Raw genomic sequence first — 23,130 nt, 5'->3', positions numbered from 1 at the left:
CTTAGATTAGTGCATTGGCATGTTAATATTTGCTAATTGGGAATTCATTAATTTCACAGGCATTTGGTCATAAACCAAACAATTGGCTAAATTAAAAACTGTGACCTGATGACAGCATTAGATGAAAAGTTAAGGGATGAGCAGTTATTATAATGAATTTTGAGGGAGATATAAAAGTCTGTACAAAATTTAATGGCAAAACATTCCAATAGGTGTCGGGATATGTCAGTCTGAAGCAAAGTGGTGGGCCAACCGACACTGTCATCCCTATATCATAAAAAAAACCACATCAATGAGCCAAATCATTGGACTGGGTGACATGTGTCTTCATCACCGTGAACATGGTCACTGAAGTTTATTTTGAGTCAATCCCACATCCACTGTCCTGCTGCTGTAAATATTCACTAGCTGACCAAACATGGATTAATGCACAGCTGAAAATAGTCCCTAACAAATGCACAATTTACTCCTTTACTCCTTTAATGAGTGATGTTTGCTAAAAACTACAGTGCCCAGCAGTTTCAGAAATTCTTTAGCTTTTTCTAAAAGTGAAACTACATAAGTGTGAGCCGAGTGAGTATTGGTGAGTACTGGCTCGGGGCTGACTGCCACAGACAGGATAGGAAAGTCAGAAAACAAAGATGGATGATTTTCTGGTTACTTCTCGATCCTCAAAACTGCAATAACAATAAAATATCCTCCTTCATAAGATGCATCTATATTCTATTATATTAAATAATCAATCTTATCATGATAAAAATATTCAAGCTTCAGGTTAAGAATCATGTCCTCCTCTTCCTCCTCTGCCTTTTTATTCATTTTATATTCTGAATATAGTGTAAATGCAGCAGCACAGAAATAAAGTCACATGCTCTATATGTGGTCCCTATAAAGTGAATACTCGTCATCTCGTCCCTTTAGAGAGGGACTAGAGACCGTTAGCCTCTACCACTCTTCTGCTTTGAAGTAAATCACACTATTCCACCTACGGCAGCTACTTTTAAGTTCTCTATGTCTTTATTCTTATCTGGAGTCATTGTGTGCTGATCTGTGGCATGAGAGACTAAACCAGGCAAGCCCAGTTCTCGCCCTACAAGCTCCTAATCCCATTATCCACTTTCACTGTGGACAGGAATTCGGGATCAGGCTCAGGCACCGACTCTGCACACTCTCGGGAGTAAACAGAGCTGGCACAACATCAAGACTCTCAGTCAAGGGCAGGTTCAGCGAACTCCTTTATAATGAAGATTAAGCATTGCCAAAGTCAGTATTTCTCCAGTAAATAACAGAAGAGTTTCTGCTCTGTCATTTGCTGCACTCACTGAGAGCATCTGGGTGAAGTACTCATCACGCCACATTTTAGGATGAAATCACTACAAATTATACCCACATATATATATTTTTTTTCTCTACAAAACATAGAATTTGTGCAGTAGCTGCTATTATAATCTTTAAAGAAAAACTGTTTCATTAATCTGATTAGCTTGTTAAAAACATGTAAAAAGAAGACTGTACAGCTGAAAAGTCACTTGCCTCCAGAAGTAAATCAATCTTGAACAGAATATTTACTCCATCATTAGTTTAATCACATGGGTGGAGAAATGTTTTGTACTGAGGATTCCCCGTCAGATGGTTGCAATATCCACTGGCCTAAATGGTATTAATCTAGTGTTAGTCAGCACAATCATTCCTTTTGAATTAGTCACAGTCCCCTAACTTCTCTTTAATCACATACTGTAATGTCCATTACTGGGACTCATCATCATTTCAGAGCTTGAGTGTAAGAAGATGAGAGCCTGCCCCCTGCTGGACAAAAACAATATCACCAATGAGTCAGTCTGTTGTCTGACAACACACAAATCAAGCAACCAGCTTTTTCATCTCAGCATGTTAATTTTCTTCTGCAAAGGCAAATAAAAAAAAAAAAAAAACATTTTGAGAGACTTACTTGGTTTTGGTTGTGCCACCCAGTTCTTGCTGCTCCCGGATGAGAGCAGCTAACTGCTGTGGGAGTGCCACATCTTTGCTGTGGGCCTGCTTGATGAAGGGATGCTCCAAGAGGTGGGTCACAGATGGACGTGCCTCAAAATCCTTTATCAGACACCTTACAAATACAAAAGCATCACAAAGTTACTTCATCTCCATCTCCTTACTAGCAATCGGTAAAGAAAATAGAGGAAACCATCAGACAGATGAAACCTCACTACCACATTATCATTTACCAATTTTCAAATCAGCTAATGAGAAACTGTGCAATCACCTAAACATTGTAGAAACCTGATTTGTCGGGGTCAGCTCTGACAGACTTTCACACCAGTGGAGAGCTCCTTTAAAGTCTGGGTCACTAATCTGTCGTTCTGTGTCTGAGTACCACATGGTCACTATCACCATGGCCCCCGAGTCCAAACAAGCCCTGCTATGGCACAGCAGTGAGACTATCTGTGATGTGCAGTGTTTGCCGATAGGTGATGTCACTTTGTGATACAGGCTGGCGGCTGCACTACAGCATCAGTTTGCTGCTGATACAGATGCTCACAACATATTGTTACCAGACAGGACACATCCCAGCGCAAAACCACACGCAGAAAACACATTTTTCTTTCATCTCTGACAGTTTGGATATATTGAGAGACAAAAACCTACTAAATTAAAATACTTGAAATCCCCAACGTGAACTCAAGAACGCATTCATCAACAACCCACGTTTGTACTGTTCATTTACTTGTTCAGCTAAAGACTTAAAACATCTGAATGTGTGTGTAAGCACTATAGCACTAACAATTGCAAGCAAGGGGCAAGATAGGAGAAAAACACCACTCTAATTCCTTGCACCTAATCTTCACTGGAATTCAGTTTCTTTTATCAGTTTGTTCAGCTCTGAAAGTTAATTCCATGAATTCATTAGCATCAGGACATTAAGTAGAGGTTGCTGCTATTAGCAGGGCTGTGCTGCTGGGGAGCTGAGCGGCGGGCCACTTTGTCACAGAAGTCAGCTCTTTGGCTGCACAAGTGCAGACACTGGTGATGGATTTATTATCCCAAAAAACACCCCCCACCCCGTTTCCCCCCTTACACACAAACACACACACCGGTCTGACAGGGCTGCAAAGGCTTCACAAACAGCCTGCAAAGCTTGATAACATTGTCCAGCCTCCCCACATGGAACTCTGGTGGGCTTTGTTTGGGGAGATTAATGCTGATATGATACCACACAATCAATTAACCTTGATTACAATGCAATCCAAAAAAGTATCAATGAAAACCATTGCAATGACACTGTATAGTGCAAAAAGTATAAAAAACTAACATCAGTTCAATGTGCGTTGGCTGGTTTAAGGCGTAATACTTCTTGATTCTGTCTTGACCAATCAATAACTCAAGTGACACAAAAAAAAAAGCCAACAGGCCCTTAAGGCAGATGGCCTATTTGTTTTTTCAATTGCTTCTTTTCAGTTATTGCATTTCAATGCAAACCTGCACTGATGCCAACATAAATGTTAGCCAGAAACTGTGCCTTCACAAGTAATTCTCCAAACAAATTGAATTTTATTTTCTCATTATGGTTCAGGCTCACACGCCTCTGCGCTGTAGATATTAAGGTTGTATATTCTGAGCAACCATTACAAGCCACCACTGACATTATTAGCTTTGCACAGTGGAGGAAATGATAAGTTATCAGGGTCTCAGATAGAACTGATAACTCAGGTGATTTAGTTTATTCCTCTGCAGCAGATTTACACAAATGAAAGTCAATGAACAGAAAGACAAGAGGGTTGATAGAATCCGCCTATAAAATATCAATTTCAATTCCCTCCATGTTTACATTCACTATGCTGCTCACTGATAATGTACTATAGCTAATGTTTGACTGTTCCTGCTGAGTCTGATGAAAACAATTTTGAACCCATGTAGGTTTTATAATTTCATATGGCGCAACTGCGACATAAAATATTTAAAACTGTGTAATGTCATTTTCATGACTAGCTGCTGTTTATAATTCCAAGTAAGTGATGTGAACGTTTCTTTCATTCGGCCAGCGCGGTAATATCAAACCTGAAACGAGATTTAAAAACTCTGTATACTGTGAAATACAGAGAGATTTACCTGGCAGTAATAGGCTTAATTAGCATGTTCTATATTCTTATTTGTTATATATATATATATATATATATATATATATATATATATAAATGTGTCTTCCCAATTAAATTTTTATTCAAATTTGCAGATTACTGTCATCTTTGGTGATAAAGTTTTTTGGTTGAAGCTAAAATATCCTACCCTGGGCATTTTCTTTGGCAATTATTTCTTTAGTTTCTTTATTTTTTGGAAGAATATATTAACAGGTAAATGCACAAGACATAACTTGAATTTAGCAAATAAACATAAATTGAAAGACTGACAACATCTTACTGTAAATACAAATGCACATCATTTCTCCTACATCATCCCTAAACCATCCCACTCCACCTCCCTATCAGCCCCAGACATATCTTAACATATAACTATTTATTAATCAAACCAACTCTTAATAAACTAAATCAGGGGGATCCTTACCAAATATGTCTGTTCATTTGATGTTTAGGTGAAAAACCTATATAAGCTGATAAATTGTTAATGACTTTTATTATTCCAAAATATCAGTGTCTGCCTCAACAATGCAGGAAGGGCAAGGCTCTTCTCTGGTCATTTAGTGTCCATGATGTCTTGTAAACATAACCACTTTTCCAAAAAGTCTTAAGACAGAAAGAGGACAACAGTTGATTTGTTGAGGTAGACAGCACTTACTGGCCGATGAAATGGCTGAAACTTCTGCACCATTGCTCTGGATTTCGTAATGTAGGGGAAGGATTTCTGAAACAAAATTAGAACATAAAAAAAAAAATCAGCATAATATCTGAGAAACAGTGACTTTATCAGATTAATTCAAATGACATGATCCTCACTGGAAACTAAAGACTTTGAGCATTGTCTCTTGAGTTAGCTGACAAATGATAGCTGGCAGGCAGAGTGTGAGGTTTTTGGTCCGAGGACGAGCTGGTCGGTGTCCAGGTCTGTGGCAGCCATAGAAAAAGTGACAAATGATAACAGCTCCTCCACTGTCTGGCAGCAAGCATCTGCCATTGGGAGCCAAAAGTTATGGGAGCTAGTTATACCTCTGTCAGCAGCATTTACGGAGGCCATCTATAATGAGGCTAACACTTTTCAAGTGCGCACGATGACAGCAGGCAGGTCTGTATGAGGAGCCAAGGCTGGACGGGCCTGAGTACAGTCATCTTCACCAGGAGCTGCCAGTCTGACAGCTGGAGGCTGAGCCTTCTGTCACTGTCAGCCAAACAGTGACAGACCTGGTCGAGACATTTATTAACTAGTAATTAGCTCCTGTGTGTTGTTTTACAAAGCCATCAGAATGACAAATAGAATATGAATTCCCAGGAGTGAAAGACAAAAGGTACATTAATTTGAATTAACAATGAACTGTTTCATTTTGCTAATCACAAAAGTAGGTGCAGTTACACGTTAAACGACAACATATTTGACATCTTTTTTCTCTTTTTTTTTGGAAGGATGGGGAGGATGTTGGGGTACAAAATCTGTCATTTTCCACAGCACTAAGTTAGTCGAGTCTTTGATAAGGATTCAGACAGGCAATCCTTTCCAAAGTGCAGATCAAAGCCAGTAACTGACTGCTTCAATGCAACCTCTAATATGAGCCTGAAGACATGTTCTCGCCTTGATGTTGTACCATACTGCTTATACATTACAAAGTCAATATAGCAGCACACTACTGATAACACTGTCAAGTGCGCTCATTGTGCCTAGCAAATTCAGGCAGTTTTTTCCCTCAGCATTTGTGAGAGTGCTGGCTCATATTGTAAACACAAATGGCTTATTCAAATCTAGGTCCAGGCAGAGCTTGTACTGTCAAACGTTCCTCGGAGTGGATTGAGGCAAAATCAGAGAGGTGTCAATAGCACTTGACAGCTGTAACTAAGCCACGAGGAAAGACAAAATTCAGGCCAATGCAATATATGAATGTGATACTTGGTATGCAGAATTCCTAATTTCTATTTCCCATGGGATGTATTGTTTATTTTTCATTCAAGCCATTATTCGGTTCAACACTTAAACTTTGACTGCTGCACTTAATTCAACTTTGTCAGTGCTCACTTTGTCTTCTTCCATACAACATACATATTCACAAATGAAACAAATGCTGTGAAGAGCTTGAATCATTATAATCATCATTATTAAGATATAAAAGCCTGAAATGATCAGTTGTTTTGCCAGATCTCTACAACTGAAGTCCACTAAACCAGACAACATGGAGTCTTTGGAGGTGATTAAACTGCAAAAACAACAGGCAGCAATGTTGAATTTTTCCACTTCAGCGAAGTTATAAAGGCAAAACATCTAAATATGCTGTGAATCTATCATGAAGCGACCCTACATAACCTTCTTGGTGCAGTTCTGATTAAAATTGGGGAGAATAAGAGGTGAGCAGTGATGTACTTAAAGAAGATAATAACTGGAGCAAGATCCATGTATTTCTTTGCTTGAGAGTCATACTGTAGAGAGCACCGGTGTCTTAAAGCAGAAACACAGTGGCCTTTACACAAGCTTAACAGAGAATGAGTATGAAGGCCCAATATAAAGACTTACTCAGCGAATGGACCGCCCGCTTAAAATTTCAGCTCATCCATCACCGCAGCCAGAGCACCAGCACTTCTTTGAGCATACATGCATGAACACAGAGAACTATCGCTACATTTATCAAGTCTTTGGCGGATGCATCACCAAATGCTGCAGTGCTGGACGCCACACAGAGCAGTAAAATAACTGCTTCAAAAGACGGAGATGCTATAGCCTTTACTCGTGATTGGAAAGTCATCCAACCAGCCAGTGATCTCCTGTCAGGGGTCAAGACTGCATCAATGTCTGATAATGGGAAATCTGTGACATCATGGTATAAGCTTTCCATCCAAACAGACTTTTTAAATATAAAATACAAAGCTAGAGCATTATGGTCATCTGAGTTATTTTGAATGATGACTTGTTTTCACAGTAACAAGGAGCAATTTGTTGAAACATTGGCAGGTTGCACACAGTCTCCAAATCAGCATTATTTCTGGCATTCTTCTGTGACTGACTGAAAAAGCTGACAGGCTATCGATTGTAAAATGTTTCACTTTTGCTAAACGTTTTTTTTTTTGCCTAAGGCTTTTCTACAGAGTTTATTTAAAATACATGTCAAGCATTTGCACATTAAAGGTGTCAGTATGTTGCATCTGACAATTCCTGTGACTTTCTGAAACCGGCAGTCCGCTAACCATGCTCATGTCACGCCTCAATTGGCCAGGTGAACAGATTTGAACCTCTCTCTTGGCTCTCTTTCTTTTTTTTCTTTTTTCACACAATTACTTCTGTCACTTTTTGTGTGCATACCTGAGCGCAATACTATAAATGCCTTTGAAGAAAGATTTTCCAAAAGCGTGCGCCATCATCTCCATATTTAAATGATTATCACGTCTTCCTCCTCTCTAAGACGGCTGGTTTTTCACTCCACCTTCAAGTATGGCCGCTCAGAACAGCTATAAACACTTTTGCCTTCAGACGAGGTCTAATGACATGTATGAACTATTTTGTTTCAAGCATCAACCTTAACCTTAGGACTTGACTCTGGTTCACTCTAAACTTGATTTTTCACCTCTTGAAAGATTTCATTCTATGTGTCAGAAACAGTGTTGATATCCTTCACCCCTGGCTGTTGTGCTCCACAGACTCAGGCTTTTTCCATGAGAGCTGTCTCTCACCAGCACTCTGGTCTGGATTTCTCTCCCTGAGCTCATGATTTGATTAGCCTTTGTTGCCTCTGACAAGACATCATTTACTTCCATCTTCTGTCCCGCTGGTTCTGGTCTCGGCTCAGACAGATACACGCACTGTTAAATATGTAGCTAATATCTACAGGGATCTGGCCGGATGAACACAACCTTGGACGTCTTTGCCAGTTGCTTCTAACCTTTACAACACGTTTTACACACACTTTGGTTTAATGTTACGTAGACACTGTGTACGCCGGAGAGAATATTGGCTCAAGCAATTAACCTTCCAGTATATTAAATATCACAGACCCTCTTTGACTCTAGTATCCGTAATTAATTTTGCAGCTGATGATTTTACAACTTTACCCTCTGACATGCTCCATTACCTTCATTCATGGTCATCATGACGACCACATATCTGTCATACACACTCAATTACTTTTAATTAGAACAAAAAGCAGAAATAGTGGAATAATTCACAAAAACTTTGGATTTTACATCGAAAAAAAATAACAGAATGATTAAACTTATACAAGGAATGAGTGTATGTCACAATTCCTCAAGTATCTGATATTTCTGAAGCACAAACAGACCGAGCACCAAGGTGACCCTAATTCATGGAGCTGATCAGCGTCCTCTCTGACCGATATCAGAGCTCCTCTATCGTTTATAGCCTGCTGGGACTAGAATCATTTCCACCTGTGCAACCAAAACAGTGACAAAATGGCTATCTGCTGCTAGCCCCTGTAGTCAAAGCGGTGATAGCACTAGGTGTTTATTTGGTCCTCACCAGGGGCCATTCAATTTTCAGCTTGACAAGAGAGACTATCCAGTGTGGCGTTCTTAGAAAAAGAAAGAAAGAAAAGAAGAGGTTGCAAATAACAAACAGCATCGCAGGCATGAGAGATAGTGCCACTACGAAGAGCTGACTACACACTGCTACAGCATATAAGGAAATGTATAACATGAACCTCAACTGGGGCGTATTTTTCTTGTATTTTACTATCTAGATGTGTTCCAGAGAGGACGAATGATAGGATGGATTATACACACAAGATTAACTATATGACAGTGAATCCTTTCGCCTGGAAACACATTACTGTGTGCAACTGTAAAATATCAGAATGATGAAAATGCTTCTTGCATGTTTTATGCTTCTATGAATTTCATAAAACATGTATTACCCAAGGACAATACTTCAGAAATGGCTTGTGAAGTATTACATAGAGGAAAAAAAAATCTAGAAGTTTACAATCCTCAAAACCTGTAAAGATGAATCCCTCTGATTTCATCATGAATCACTCTCGGCGCCACTTAACGACTCAAAGGTGAAACACATTTCCCTATTTAGAAAGTCATTCACACAGGAGTCATAATTTACAACACCTTTCCTTGTGATTTTGTCTGCCGCGTTGCAGTGATGGGAAAATATATTCGAGATAAATGACATGTTAACAGAATCATTTCATGGTTCAACACATTCGCTGTGATTTACACTGCAACCACCTATAAGCCTATAAAAGGTCCCGATTCCAACCAAAAAGGGCAAAATATCTATTTTGATTTGAACAGAGACTGAGAAATGCCAGTTAATGATATATATCAAATTCTATTAACATATTAGACTATACATAAATCTGCACTAATGAAATGGGATTGGACAGTGACAAGGGAAATGCATATGCCCATTCTTATTATGGCTGCTGTTTGATAAGGAAACTTGCTGCTTTTGACTTGACAGAAACCACTCATCCAGTTCCAGGTTGCTTTTTTAAAAATTTCCCAAAAAAACAAGCCCCAAGCTACATCTATTCCATTAAAAAGATGACGTGTTATAAAGTGAATGTCTGAAAAAAAAAGAAGTCTGAATTGGTAGCATCCATTTTAACGAGGTGTCTTGCTCTTTGCCGTCCCCGCTCTTGTAATTATTTTACATTCTGGTTGAATTTGGTGCTGATGAAATGCTGCGTTAGTGCTCCCATAATTCTTACCACGCAAGGCATGCTTGTTCCTCCTCTGGCTTGGCGGGGAGGAGATAACATTGTGACGGGGAGGAGGTGACAGCCTCATCTCAATGTGAATGGAGCTAATCACCAATGCAAATTGCAATCAGAAGGGCATATCTCTACCTAACTGGGAGATAATTGCGCGATTGTGCTGATAACAAAAGGTCAACCGCGTGTAGCCACTAAGCTCTCAAATGATTATCAGACACAAACTGTCTCCAGCAGTGAATATTTTTACAGATTGAAGCACTGCATTAATTTTAAGGCCAAACACGTCTACATTTTTTATGACAAAGATTTTTCAACAAAGATTATTGAGCAGATGCTGCCTTTTAGATAGGAATCATGAAAATGCAGTGGCAACAAGAAATACAACTATAACCACAAATAAATAGATTTATTGTCTCTTCATATTATAAATTTCAATTCAGAGTAAAATTATTCCATTTGTCAGGAAAGCCATTGTTATTTTTTCCACCTCTACTGTTAAATTCAGTTTGTCATTGTCCTCCTGACAAAGTGGGAAGCAGTGTTTGAGTGTTCTTGTGTGTGTGTGTGTGTGTGTGCGCGTGTGTGCTGCCTCCAGCTGTGTAGTAGGAGCGCCCTCCAGTGGACTCACCGTGGGATCTTGAAAAGTGCTTTCACTGGATGCATCTCAGCCAGCGGGGGATCTCCGTCTGCCAGCTCGATGGCTGTGATGCCGAGCGACCACACATCACAGCGGGCGTCGTACGAGTAGTCATACTGCTGCTCACAGGCTATGACCTGGAGACATAACACAACAGTGACCATCTGAACTCATTTAAGACTGTTACTGAGTACTAAAATCTAGTTTTTTTCTTAAAAGAAATATGCCAGTCAGTTATGACTTGCAGAAATGTGCCAGTTTGACACCATTGTGTCAAATACTTGAAATAAAGCACCTTGTTTTTATCAATTTGATACCATCTGAAAGAAACTGAGTAATAGCTTAAAGCTTCTTCCTTGTTATAGCGCTCTCTCCTACTAACGTGGGGTATTTAAACACTGAAAGGTAGGTCAGTTCAGTTGGCAGCGGTATGAGCCTCTCTTTGCCACAGTCAATAATTATAATTGACACTACATTACACAGCTGAGTTTATTCTAATTGCCCCTGAGGTCCTTTTCTACCAGCCCAATCACCGCACCTCATTTTTGCCAAAGAGTAGGCTGGGGGCCACAGACTCCCAGCTATTAACCTTGAGGCGACCTCAAGAGCTGCGCCCGTGGAGGGGAATACACAATGACACAGGGGAGAGTCACACAGAAATGACTGAGCCTCTCTCTCTCTCTCTTTGCAACACATATATCAGACTTTGCTCATTTTAAATTCTCCATCAGGCACTGAAACACGTGTGTTATTTTACTGCTGCATTATTAGAGAAGAACATGTGTGTGGTAACTGAAGCGTGGACTCTGACCTCAGGAGCCATCCAAAATGGAGTCCCGACTGATGTGTTCCTCCGCAATCGTGCACTGGTCAGTTGTGCTGAAACACCTAAAAAAAATCAAATATAATTTAATCATTTAATCTCAATAATTAAGATTTAGATATTAGTATGTTTATCCATGTGAATTTGCTAGGAATAAAAATCTAATTTAAAGCAGACACTAAATGTTTGAACTAATCAATAAATCCTGGCATATAATTTAGTGTGGCAACCTGCCAAGCAGTCATAATAATGGGCTATAATCATTTCAAATTATGTAGGACAGATTTTTATCAGCATGAGTCCACTTCATCTCCATAAACATGCCTGGGGGTAACTCAAAGTCATTTGCCATAACAGATTTCTTTTAATATGCAAAGGATCAAATAATGCAATTTAGATGAGCAATAATAGCCTTGGGTTAAGGCTACGGTCGATGAAATAAAAAGATGTTATGGTGAGTAAGGGACTAAAGTGTGGAGCATGTTATGTTTGATCCTGTGCTTATATTCCCTGCACAAACAATGTTGCAGGTATGTGCTGCAGACACTTCACTCAGATCAGTAGTATACTGATTTATCTGCACTTCAGAGAAAAGATAAAGCTGAGAGACGACTCTCAGACCTTGATGCATTTGTCTTGTTTTGCAATCCCTGAATTGGTTAAATTGCTTCTTTTAAAGACCATTACCAAAGTCAACCAGTTTGACTCCTCCTTCAGTCGTCAGGAGGATGTTGTTGCCTTTGACGTCACGATGAATAATCCGATTGTTGTGCAAATGCTGAAGTCCCTTTTAAGTAAAACACAAGGTGCTCAGCATGAATCACATTATTAGTCATTTGTCATTAAATGAGAATACGATGCATTAAAAGTTGAGCAGTACAAACTATATAAAAGAACTCCCACAGCTGGTCAGAAGGAGAGGCATTCATTACTGCCTGCCACACTACCCCTGCTGAAAATAAATCCTCAGCACGCACTCTGCATGTTTGCATCCCACCTCCTCCCTACCATTAGCAGCTTTGCAGCGGGCCAGCTTACCAAGAGGGCACTGTATAAGATGTATGAGATAACGGGCTCCTGCAGACGCTGGCCTCGCATGAGCAGGCCTTTGATGAGTTCTGTGACAGAGCCGCCGTTGCACAGCTGGGAAGGAGACAGAGAAACTCCAGTGACTCGTCCATCACTCACCACTCTAGATTATGATTCATGTGGAGAGCTAGCCCACACACACAACTAAGAGGAAGCAGTGCAGCATCACATGGCAGCCAATAGCATCAACATTCATGTAGGTGGGTTGTGTGACAAACAGCAGCTTTTCAAGAGTTTTAAATATTGAGCTTTGACTAACAGACACAAAAATGAGGTATGTGGACGGGAATAACAAGAGTTAAAGGACCAGTGTGTAAGATTTAGTGGCATCTAGTAGAATTGACTTAGCATGAGTGTATGAACTTAAAATCACCTGAAAATAAAAATCGCTATATTTTCGCCACCTTAGAATGAGCCCTTTATATCTACATAGGGAGCAGCTCCTCTTCCATGGAGCCTGCCATGTTGCACTGTCATATTTCTACAGTAGCCCAGAATGGACAAACCAAACACTGGCTCTACAGAGGGCCTTTTGCATTTTTCACAACTTTCACACCTATTGTAGGCTCTCATACGTACTTGGAGGGGGAGGGGTATTCAGTTGGTTGCAATCTGCAACCTCACCACTAGATGCCACTAAATTTTACACATTGGTCCTTTAAAAGTACCCTGTGGAGTAGTCTTGTAAACAAACACATTCACCAAAAATCATGTGTAACCTTGAGGCCTGCCAAACATGTTCAACAGATTTTCTTCCTCATAAAACAATTAGAAATCACTTTTTGAATATTTTGAAACATGCGTTTGTTAGCACATCAGCTTGCAGTCTTCTTCTTTCCTGCCTTGAAACAGAGGGACGCTCTAACTCCCCTTTCATTTGATAGACATGGTTAATCTTTAAGCTAAATGCCAGTTTAATTTATGATCACACTGGGCGATTTGCCATGCAGCAACTAATGAGATGTTTCCAGGCAAAGAAAGATGTCCATCAACTGTTTGCTAACTCTCCCTGCAGCTTCATTTATCTTATTTTTCTTCCGGTGTTGTAACTTTATTCCCTACACAAAATGTGCGTTCAGTAGGAATATGTACTAATGTGCATAGAGCACGACAAAATGGGGACCTGCTCAACAAAACATGCTCCATAGCGCCACTAGTAGTCAAAAACTCCACAAAGTACCTTTAAGTGAAACACAAAACCATTATCACTGCCATACAGCTGGAAAACTATGAATACTATAGCAGTGTGTAAGGATAAATGTTGGGCAATAACGCGTTAGGTACAGTAATAATTACTTTTTCTGTAACTTACTGAGTAGTGGGAAACAACTTGATATTCATTAATAATATTACAGTGTAGTCAGCTTATTTGCTGTTTTACTGAGAACACAGAAGAGTAAAAAAGTAACCAGTGAAGTAGCTTATTTTCTGTTGGGTCATTTGTAAGGATAAAAGATGCAACTGGACAAAACAGTAAACCCTGATCCAGCATTTGCACTGATACAGAGACTGAAACATTATGAGGAACTCACCTCCAGTACAAGCCAGAGTTGTCCACCTGATAAGTTGTCTGACTTGTAGAACATCCCATAAAACTTCACCACGTTAGGGTGGTTGGACAATGACCTCAAGATGTTGTATTCTGCCTCTATCTCTTCATCCACATCCTTTCAACAACACCAGAAAACAAGCAAAGTTGGAACATAGAAGCCAGAGATAAAAATGACACAGCAGAAAACCAAGTAATTGCTATACTATAATTAGAAACCTAAAGATAAGGCTATAAACTCAGTAACAAAGGAAGGGGTGGACCCATGGTGTTAAACTATTTCTGGAAGTGCTTTTCTATCAAAGTAAATCTCAGAGGGAGGGAAGAGAAACAGTCAGAGGGGCAGAATTTCTCTTCCTGGATGTCTGAGTGATAGTTTCAGCAGTCTAATCAGAGAGAGGGATGAGAGAGGAGGTCGTTTCATCTTCATGACCATCAGGGGAGCATCATGGTTGATAGCACTGCCAGGATGGGGATTGTTCCATTGACACAATCACAGGCACGCCTCAGACCAAGTCCCGCTAACACAATACGGTGCCAATGGACGGACTACGGCGTCCTTATCACGCCAGACAAATGAATGGATTTACAGAGAGGATACAGCACAATGCAGAAGCTACACTTTCTCGTGAGGCTGACTTAACATGACAGGAAATAAATGAAAAGGGGAGACATTTATATACATCACTGGAGCAAGTATAACTGCATCAAGATGAAAAGGAGGAAAAAGTACTGGCAACTTACTCTGTTTGAATGGCTTGAATGCTGAGACAAGTCACATAATTATAAAGAAAAACACAATGGTTTTAGTTTTTTTCTTTTTCTTTTGTCACAATATTATGAGCTCTAGCAGTCATGAAAAAACTGTCAAAATGGATGATAGAGGTGTGCTCCCGCACCGACACTAACAATAAAGACCTACAGTGGGGAGCCACACACAGTGATGTCAGATTAGTGTTCATATTATGTAATTTAGCCAGAAAAATAGCATCAACACTTACTCTTACAACTGTCCACCAAGTAAATTAACTACATTTTAAGCAGTTTTATTTGTTTTATTATATAACCTTTATTTATACAAGGTAGGTTAGCTGAGCACACATGCTGAGTCATAAAGAGACAATAAACAAGACACAGGCTCAATTAAAACTCTTACAGGTCAGTAAAGAACACTTATTGAGAAGTCATGACGTAACAGAAAGGTGTTAAGTGTTTTGATTATTAGGTAGATTTTAAGATGACTAACAAAAACATTCCCAAAACTTTCCCCAAGTATCAAATGCTTTTCTGTTGCCTTTTAATTGTGAGATTTACCATATTTTATGCATGCAGTAGAAGCTACATCTGCAGGTAAATGAAGGAGACACAATAAAAGATGCTCAGATATATATTTATACACTTTGCAATAAATCAGTGGTTCCCAACATTGGAATTGGGACGCCTCATGGGGTCACAAGATAAATCTAAGGGGTCATAAGACAGTTAGCAAGACAGTAAAGTGGCAAACAAATATGGCTACACATAATCATATTTTTTTCCAGACATTTCTCTTATCTTTGCGGTTTGTCTTTTAAATTGCTGGATAATTTTACTTCTAAATTTTACTTAATTATTCTGATAAAACAGGAGGGAAAATGATTGTCATTTGTCATATTAAGGAGTCAAAAAGGTTGGGAACTGCCGCATTAAATGATTAAATGAATGATTAGATGAGTGGATGACTAATACTTCAGATTAATATATTATATAATGAACTGTTTCTGCATCAACCATACAGTCAGCTCTTCTCTCTACAGTCAAGCAAAAGGTGACAAAAAAGGTAACCAAATTATTTATTTATTCATTTCACACATTGGCTGTCATTACTGGGCACAGCTACAATTTATTTCTGCACATGAATCAGTTATTAATAGTTATTGTATCAACACCCTATTGATTTACATATGAGACAAGTGACTGAAAACAGACAACATACTGTATAGTAGCCACAGCGGTTTCACAGTAAACATACTTTTATCTGACTTACATTGATCGAGTCCAGAACCTTTACTGCGGCCTGACTTCCGTCCTTCTTGTTGGTCACGCGGTAGACTTTGCCATATGTTCCTTTACCGATGGTCTCCACTATGTCCCAGTTACCTGATGGATCGCCCAGGTTCTCCAGGCCAATCATGCTGGACTTGTAGGGATACAGTCCATACAGTGACCTGCTAGATGATAAACACAATCCCAGATAAATATCTGTGGTGGCTAAAATTTTCCAAAGAATGAAAGGTTTTTAAATCAAAGATAGAGCCAAAATTTTAAAAAAAGAAGAATCATTGCTTAAAAAATACTTTTGTGGTGCGTTTAAGGGAAATGTTAATCCCTTTCTAATACGTATTTCTTTTTGTAGAACAAAGTGTTAACAGTTGAGCCTCACAACAGACCAGATACAATGTTGCAGGACAACAGAAAAACACATTGTCTCCCAGTTAACATCACAGAGACGCAGTTAATTACAATGTATGAACTGTGTACAGTCTAATGTGTATGTACTGCACAGAGCAGTACATTAAGTCCCAAAGGCCTTCTCATTCAGCTCAGTGAAACAACAATATCTGCCAGGGGATCCACTTAACACGTTTAAAGCAGGAAAAATCAAAGCAAAAACAAGGCAGACAGCTAAAGGAGGGTGGAGGGGGGAGTGACAGTGCTCTACTTACATGGCAAGTGTTATTTTCTTCTGAGTCATCAGGGCTGAGAAAAATTACAACTAAAGAGTCTCTAGAGATCATAATATAACAGCACCAGTAGCAACCGCAATTGCTTCCTCAAGAGGACAGGCAACAAGTGGCATTTCACACAGACGCTGGCTTAGCCCTCTCCACGGGGAACTTGTCACTGCCCGCTAAGAAGTGCAATCTCCTCAAGATCAATTGGATTGGACTGAGATTAACCTGACAAGTGCTGTCCTGAATGAGCAGTGAACCGGCACCACACACCCCTCCATCCACTACACAAACACTTTGGAGAAATTGTCATTTTGTTGAGTGTTTTGTAAAATTATTTACAAGTCTTCAGCCTATGTCACAGCGACGCAAAAGCCCGACATGAATCATCCTTCAAGTGATGTTTCTGTGATCAAATACAACATGTATGACCGATGATGCAAAGCATGAAGTGTCAAAACAGCTGAGATGGTAACTAGGATAACATGATGGATTAGTGAATGATATTGCCATGTTGGGATACATGCATCCCATTTTTGGAAAATGACACATATTCCTGATAAACATGATGGAGAGTAATGTTTGTGCACAATCTCGAGACTGCTCCACTTGTCATAAACGTGTTACGCATCACAGAGGCTGGGTGACCCTGAGGGAGGGAAGGGGGAAGTCGTTTTTGGAGGAGATCAGTAGATTGATGTGAAAAAACGTGAATGATGTTTAACCCTCAGGAGCTGTGGCAATTCACACGTGAGGACAGATTTATGAATTGTTGTGCGTGCAGTCTGAGCAATGGCATCCGGGTAGATATTAGATAGATATGTGGAGACGTTCAAATATGTAGCACAGAGATCCAACTGATATCCTTCACTGTGACCTTAAATGAGTAGCATGTGACAGCAGTCTTTTGCATTTTTATATATCACACATTTAAAATAATAATTACTAACAACTAAGTGACGACCAAATCACTTACTTGCCAGTCCGGTTTGGTTTTCAGTCTAATAATCCATCAATGATTGGTCTGAAGTTAATCGCCCATCTTAAACAGTCCGTGAATAATGCACCACACTTGCCTTATTAATCAATAAGATGCAAACCTGTTTACTTGCAATTTATTACTGCCACTCTGTGTCACATGTGTCTAACCTCCTGTGCATCAACACAGTGCTTTAAACACACTACCAGTCACCTGCTACAAAGGCACCGTCATCAACGTCTTGTCACAGACAGCTCATATTCCTCCACGGCAGCTTTTAGCCTCTAATGACGGGCAGCATCAGATACCTGCACTACAATATCAACCTTTTCCTTCACCTAATAAAAACAATGGTTTAAGTCTCAGGTATGTACAGGTGCAGAACATTTTGTTTTCAGCAAATTATGTTTAAATGTACAATAACTTTCAGTAGCTAATGTCTATTCCTGTGCAAGAAAAGTACAACCACAACCAGACTTCACCAGCACAACTGATCTCACCTTCTGTCTCATCTTAAAAACATTTACTTCACAGTAACAATTTGCAAGTACATCAACGTGGTCATTTTCTCATCTACATTTATTCACTATAACATATTTTTCAAAGATCAAAACACTAAGATCACAAAGCCATAAGTCAAACATACCTGTTTCTGTGAAAGTGTGTCTCTCCCTCACACCGAAAAATGCCCCAGACTAATTCATGATAATCTATAGGGATTAATAATTCACCAGTAATCTGCAACCTGATCTGCAGCGGAGTTAATTATTCAGGTGGCAGATGTATCTACTCATAATGGAGGCTGATATGAAGCATCTCAGGTTGCATGCAGGTAACCAGGAAGTGGACGATAGTTGCCAGGTCACATGACTCCTGTCCATCTACCCTCTGTAAATAATGTCACCGTTACACATTCAGATGTTGCAGCTTCATCAGGCAATTTATGATGTCTTTGTTATGGCAAAAGGAAGGATTTCTGTAGTATATATAGTATATATGATTTCAGAAGATCTGTCCATAAACGTCAAAGAAATAAGATAATAAGTATGTGAGAAATTCCATTGTATAGTCTAATTGTGAGAGATTATAACTGAGTCTGGGACTGGCTTCATTAATGATATACAGTAACATAACTTAGATGTTGAATGACGACAGCTAACAGTAAGACATTATTCCGCTTGAAAAAACACAACATTGGATGTTCCTGTTGCCACGAGTCCAAAACTCCAGGGATCTAATGAAGTGAAAAGATACTCCCGCTGGAAGGAGCTTCATTAATATCAGCAGAACTTGTTCCAATGAGAGCTCAGAAAAAAAACAATAAGACCAAGCCCACTGCACCCTTTTTCTAACATGTAAAACAACTGAATGTATTTTCGACTTGTAATAATACCGAGAAAACTAATGACAAACAAAGCCAAATTGAATTTTATGATTTCTGATGTGTTTTGGTTATGCAAATGAAAAAAGTGCACGTTTTTATACAAAAGACAAAGAGCTCCTCTGTTATATGTATATTGACAGTAAAGTAGAACAGTGGTTCACAAAATGTGGGTCATGACCCCTTAAAAGGGTCACAAGATCAATCTTCAAAGAAAGAAAAAACACACTTCTGCCACACAAAATTAGGTTTATTCTTTCCACTTTTATCTAATCTTTGTTAATTATTGCACAATTTTCCTCCTCCAGACCTCTAAAAAGTGTTACCTAGAGCGGTTACCTTGTTTTAAAGGGTCACAAGCCAAACAAGTTGTTTCTCTCAACTCTAGAGAAAGATAGTCTGGTCTGACTGATGTGTGCTAACCTGAGTCTATTAATGTAACTTCAGTTCCCTTCTACAACCAGAAGCCTGTGGGGATTTTTTTTGCCACAATGCTTCATGTCACAGACTTTCCTTCAACCGTGCCCGCTGTCCAAGATCTTTTTTGTCTTACTGCTGCAAAGCAAAGAGAAAATCTAAACGCTGTTCTTTTAAATGGACAGGAGATACACCACTGCTGCTGCTGCTGTAGAACAGGACACCACTGGTCCCAGATGGCAGCGCTCAGGTTACCCTTTGTTTTCTGTATTGTGTCCGCATATCTGAAAACGTCACATCGTATCTGGTGTTCAAAATGTTGCTCTGTAACACTGTGAAATGGTTTGGGAGCGGAAATAAGTCCAAAACAACATCAAACTACACATTAAAATCAGTGACAAATGTGTAAAAACTAGGTTATGTGTTGCTTGTAATTGTGAGTAAAAAAAAGCCCTCCCTTCTATTCCTTTGCTCAACAAACATTTGCATTTATGGTGCATCTACATAATTCCCAGGTTCAGTAATGGTTGGAGGTGGTAACAGCTTTAGATGATGTGACCAGCTGCAGCACAGGGACTGTCTTTGTCACCAGAAACAGTGCAAAGTAAAAGTGAGTAATCTAATTTTCTGCTTCCATCAGACTCACACAATCCCACCCTCTCTGTTAAAACCTTGCGGGAACTCCACTTGGTAAACCCTTTGGTAAGTCGGTGGAGAAAAAAAAACCTCTGAACTATAATCCCTTTTAAGGGGATATGAAGAGGCTTTGCAGCCACGAGCCAGGCCCAAAGCAATGTGCCCTTGTTGTCACCCTGGACGACCAAAGCCTTACACGACCAGAAGCAAACACATTTTCTTAAAGTTTAAGCCCTTTAATCATAGCAGTGCACCTGCATGATTAATAATCTAATCTCCGAGTGACAACTTTGGACACACAAAACATCAACCTGATTAAGAAAAACCCAATATCATCACCAAAGTAATCAATCTCAAAAGTCAAATCACAGTCAGACAATAATCTCTCCCATCTAATCACAAATATCACAGCTGTTTTAGTAGCTACAGATGTGACGCAGCGCAGGTTAATGCTCCTGTTTGCGTAAGTGCAACAACACTAAATGACTGATGTAAATTAAAGTTAAATTGATTCATGTTGCACAATCTGAATCATGCAACATGTGTTTGCAAGCATTTATCCTTATTTTAATTACATTACTCTGGTATGCAGCATTGCAAGACCATTTCTAATTACTTCACCAAAGAAAAATATAAAAAGAGATGTGAAATTTCTGTATTGAGTGTCCATGATAGTAGTCTAAACTGTGTTTTAACGTTATGCACTTTACAACATAACACGATCACGGTAGTTTATTGTATTTTAGATGATTAAACTTACCAGTGAGTGAAACATCTAGGTTTGGTGTACTGAACAATAACTAATTCTATGATTGATTCAGAACAGAGAAACTGGAGTTAAGTACAATAACAATCATTTGGCTTCTATGAATGTAGGATTTACTGAAGTGTAAAGTCAGACTCAAGACGTCATTATCTATATTAACAGTAATACGGCATATTACAGTCTTACTCTACATCATTTGAAATACTGATTTCTGCATTTCTTTCACTAGTTTCTATTGGTATAATCTTGAGGAAAGGATAACTGCAAACTCTGTTTCATAAGAATTATTATTTTAAATATTTAAAACAGAAATGATTATTAAAATTCACAGTGAAACATGTAGAATGTTGTGATGCTCTGATAACGTACTTTGGGGTTTATTACCTATTCTGATGTTCACATTTTGTGTGTTATGTGAGATCCTGAGGCCAAAAAGAAAGAACTGCAACGATAAGGTGATTTATTGATTGGTCGATCAACAGGAAATTATTCACCAACTATTTTGATAATCGATTCATTGTTGTTTTTCAGAGAAAATTAAAAGAAATGATCTGATTACAGCTCCTCAGAATTTAAAATTTTCTGGTTTCTTTAGTCTCTTCAGGTTGTGGATAAAATAAGAGGATGTCGCTTTAGGAAACAGTAATGGACATTTTTCACTATTTTCTGACATTTTATAGACCAAACTACTAAAAGATTAATCAATAATTAAAATAATCATTTGTTGCAGCCCTAAAAATGTTGTCTTCCTCCAAAACTGGCAACAATTACACTCAACCAATAAATCCATAAAGTCTGTCACTGTTAATGACCATCTCAACATATTTGTATGAATTGTATTCCAACTTTTACACATTCTTTCTCTTTTCAGTGTCTGTAATTGTTGTACAAATGTGGACTTGCTAAAGCAGTTTTTTGTGTAGTGTCAACACCACTGCATGCTCACTATTCCACAATGTAAAATGATCAAGTGGCACCAGTATAAAAGCTGACAGAGGCCTTTGCATTATCTGCAGACTCACAGATGAGGAAACAGGATTCCTACCTTGACTTTTCTGCCTCCGTATTTCCATCTCTAACATCTGCAAAACAGGAGAAAGTGTCTCAGACATCAGCGGATCACTGCACAGTCTTATATCCATCTCCTGCCAGCTGGGTCAACACAGTCAACACTGCAGACACCTCTACACAAACTTTAATATTTTGGCTTTAACTAAGAGCATTTCTTAACGTGCAGCTTACCGTCCATAGCAACATATCCGAACTGATTTGCCTGTGAAAGACTTTAATTATTAACAGCAAGCTGATATACACCTGAGCATGTTGTCTTGCACACAGGAAGCTCCTATCTGACCAACACCGCCTTATATGGGCTTCAGCTGTGTATACACTGTCTGTGAAGCAGCAGTACCTACCTGGACAGGGAATAAAGGAGGAAATGTCCAGAGATGCTCGCCGAAGCACCGCCTGTAGCACCAACATCTCTCAGCATGAAACTTGGTGCACAATCTCGTAGGTTTTTGTACTTCTCTCTTTCGCCTAATTGGGATAAAACAGAGGCTTTGTGCTGCCATCGGTCATTATCCAGAGGGCCTCTCTTGTTTATGAAAGTTCGACCCAATTATCCAGTGAACACTCGGTCACATGGCTGAGAAATTTCTCTCTCAGTCCAGAAAAGAGCACTTGGACTAGTTGGATTAACTTGAACAGTATGCAAAGAAATCACCAATACTGCAAACTTGTGTGCAATTTTAAGCTCATTTTCTTAGAGTTTTATCAATAGAGCTTATTGCAGCTTATTTATTTGCAGCTATAAATGACACAAGATGTGGAAAATATGTCAGCCAACTGTCATATACACTGATATTTCATTTATCTCAGTAGTGGGTAATGATGTATCTGGTCTGTGGCATTTTGAAAGTAGTTTTGCATCTTTTTTTTCCCTTCACAGTCTATATTCTGGTAGATAGTCAAAATTTGTGTTCAAAACTTCATTGGAGGTTGTGATCTGATGGCTTCTCCCCCTTCAGATTTAAGCTCCAATGAACTGAGACCTCTGGTGGACACAGTTTGAGATGTATGTGTGTATCTTAAAAGGATGGGTTCACAATTTTTCAAGCATGTCTCACAGTGTGATTGGGGACAAGTATGTCTTGTCCCCGATCACACTGTAAGTGCATTACAAAGGGACCTTCTAATAGTCAGTACGGACAGAAGGAATGATTACATCAAGGAAAACCTGTTTCAATGTTCATTTGGGAACCTGACTATTGTTTTAAGACACGATAGCAACATTGAGTGTCATATCTGGACTGAATA

At 39.2% G+C, this 23,130-nt stretch overlaps 1 protein-coding gene across 1 annotated transcript in view; it reads right to left on the bottom strand.

Annotated features, from left to right (window-relative positions):
* myo3b (myosin IIIB) overlaps positions 1 to 22,445 on the bottom strand; it is a 66,723-nt gene extending 44,278 nt beyond the window's left edge. The window contains exons 1-11 of the mRNA XM_042427147.1: positions 22,227 to 22,445; positions 21,857 to 21,893; positions 15,948 to 16,131; positions 14,666 to 14,686; positions 13,905 to 14,039; positions 12,322 to 12,426; positions 11,971 to 12,070; positions 11,272 to 11,348; positions 10,452 to 10,597; positions 4,789 to 4,854; positions 1,949 to 2,104 (exon numbers count right to left, since the gene is read on the bottom strand). Of these exons, the coding sequence (XP_042283081.1) occupies positions 1,949 to 2,104; positions 4,789 to 4,854; positions 10,452 to 10,597; positions 11,272 to 11,348; positions 11,971 to 12,070; positions 12,322 to 12,426; positions 13,905 to 14,039; positions 14,666 to 14,686; positions 15,948 to 16,131; positions 21,857 to 21,893; positions 22,227 to 22,293 (1,094 nt within the window). The 5' untranslated portion in view covers positions 22,294 to 22,445. The remainder of the gene's footprint in view (positions 1 to 1,948; positions 2,105 to 4,788; positions 4,855 to 10,451; positions 10,598 to 11,271; positions 11,349 to 11,970; positions 12,071 to 12,321; positions 12,427 to 13,904; positions 14,040 to 14,665; positions 14,687 to 15,947; positions 16,132 to 21,856; positions 21,894 to 22,226) is intronic.
* Between the last annotated feature and the right edge of the window lie 685 nt (positions 22,446 to 23,130).

This window comes from Thunnus maccoyii, chromosome 11 (genome assembly GCF_910596095.1).
Source record: "Thunnus maccoyii chromosome 11, fThuMac1.1, whole genome shotgun sequence".
Classification (NCBI taxonomy): Eukaryota; Metazoa; Chordata; class Actinopteri; order Scombriformes; family Scombridae; genus Thunnus; species Thunnus maccoyii.
Note: the sequence above shows the minus strand (reverse complement) of the source record. Positions and strands in the feature narration are given on the sequence as shown.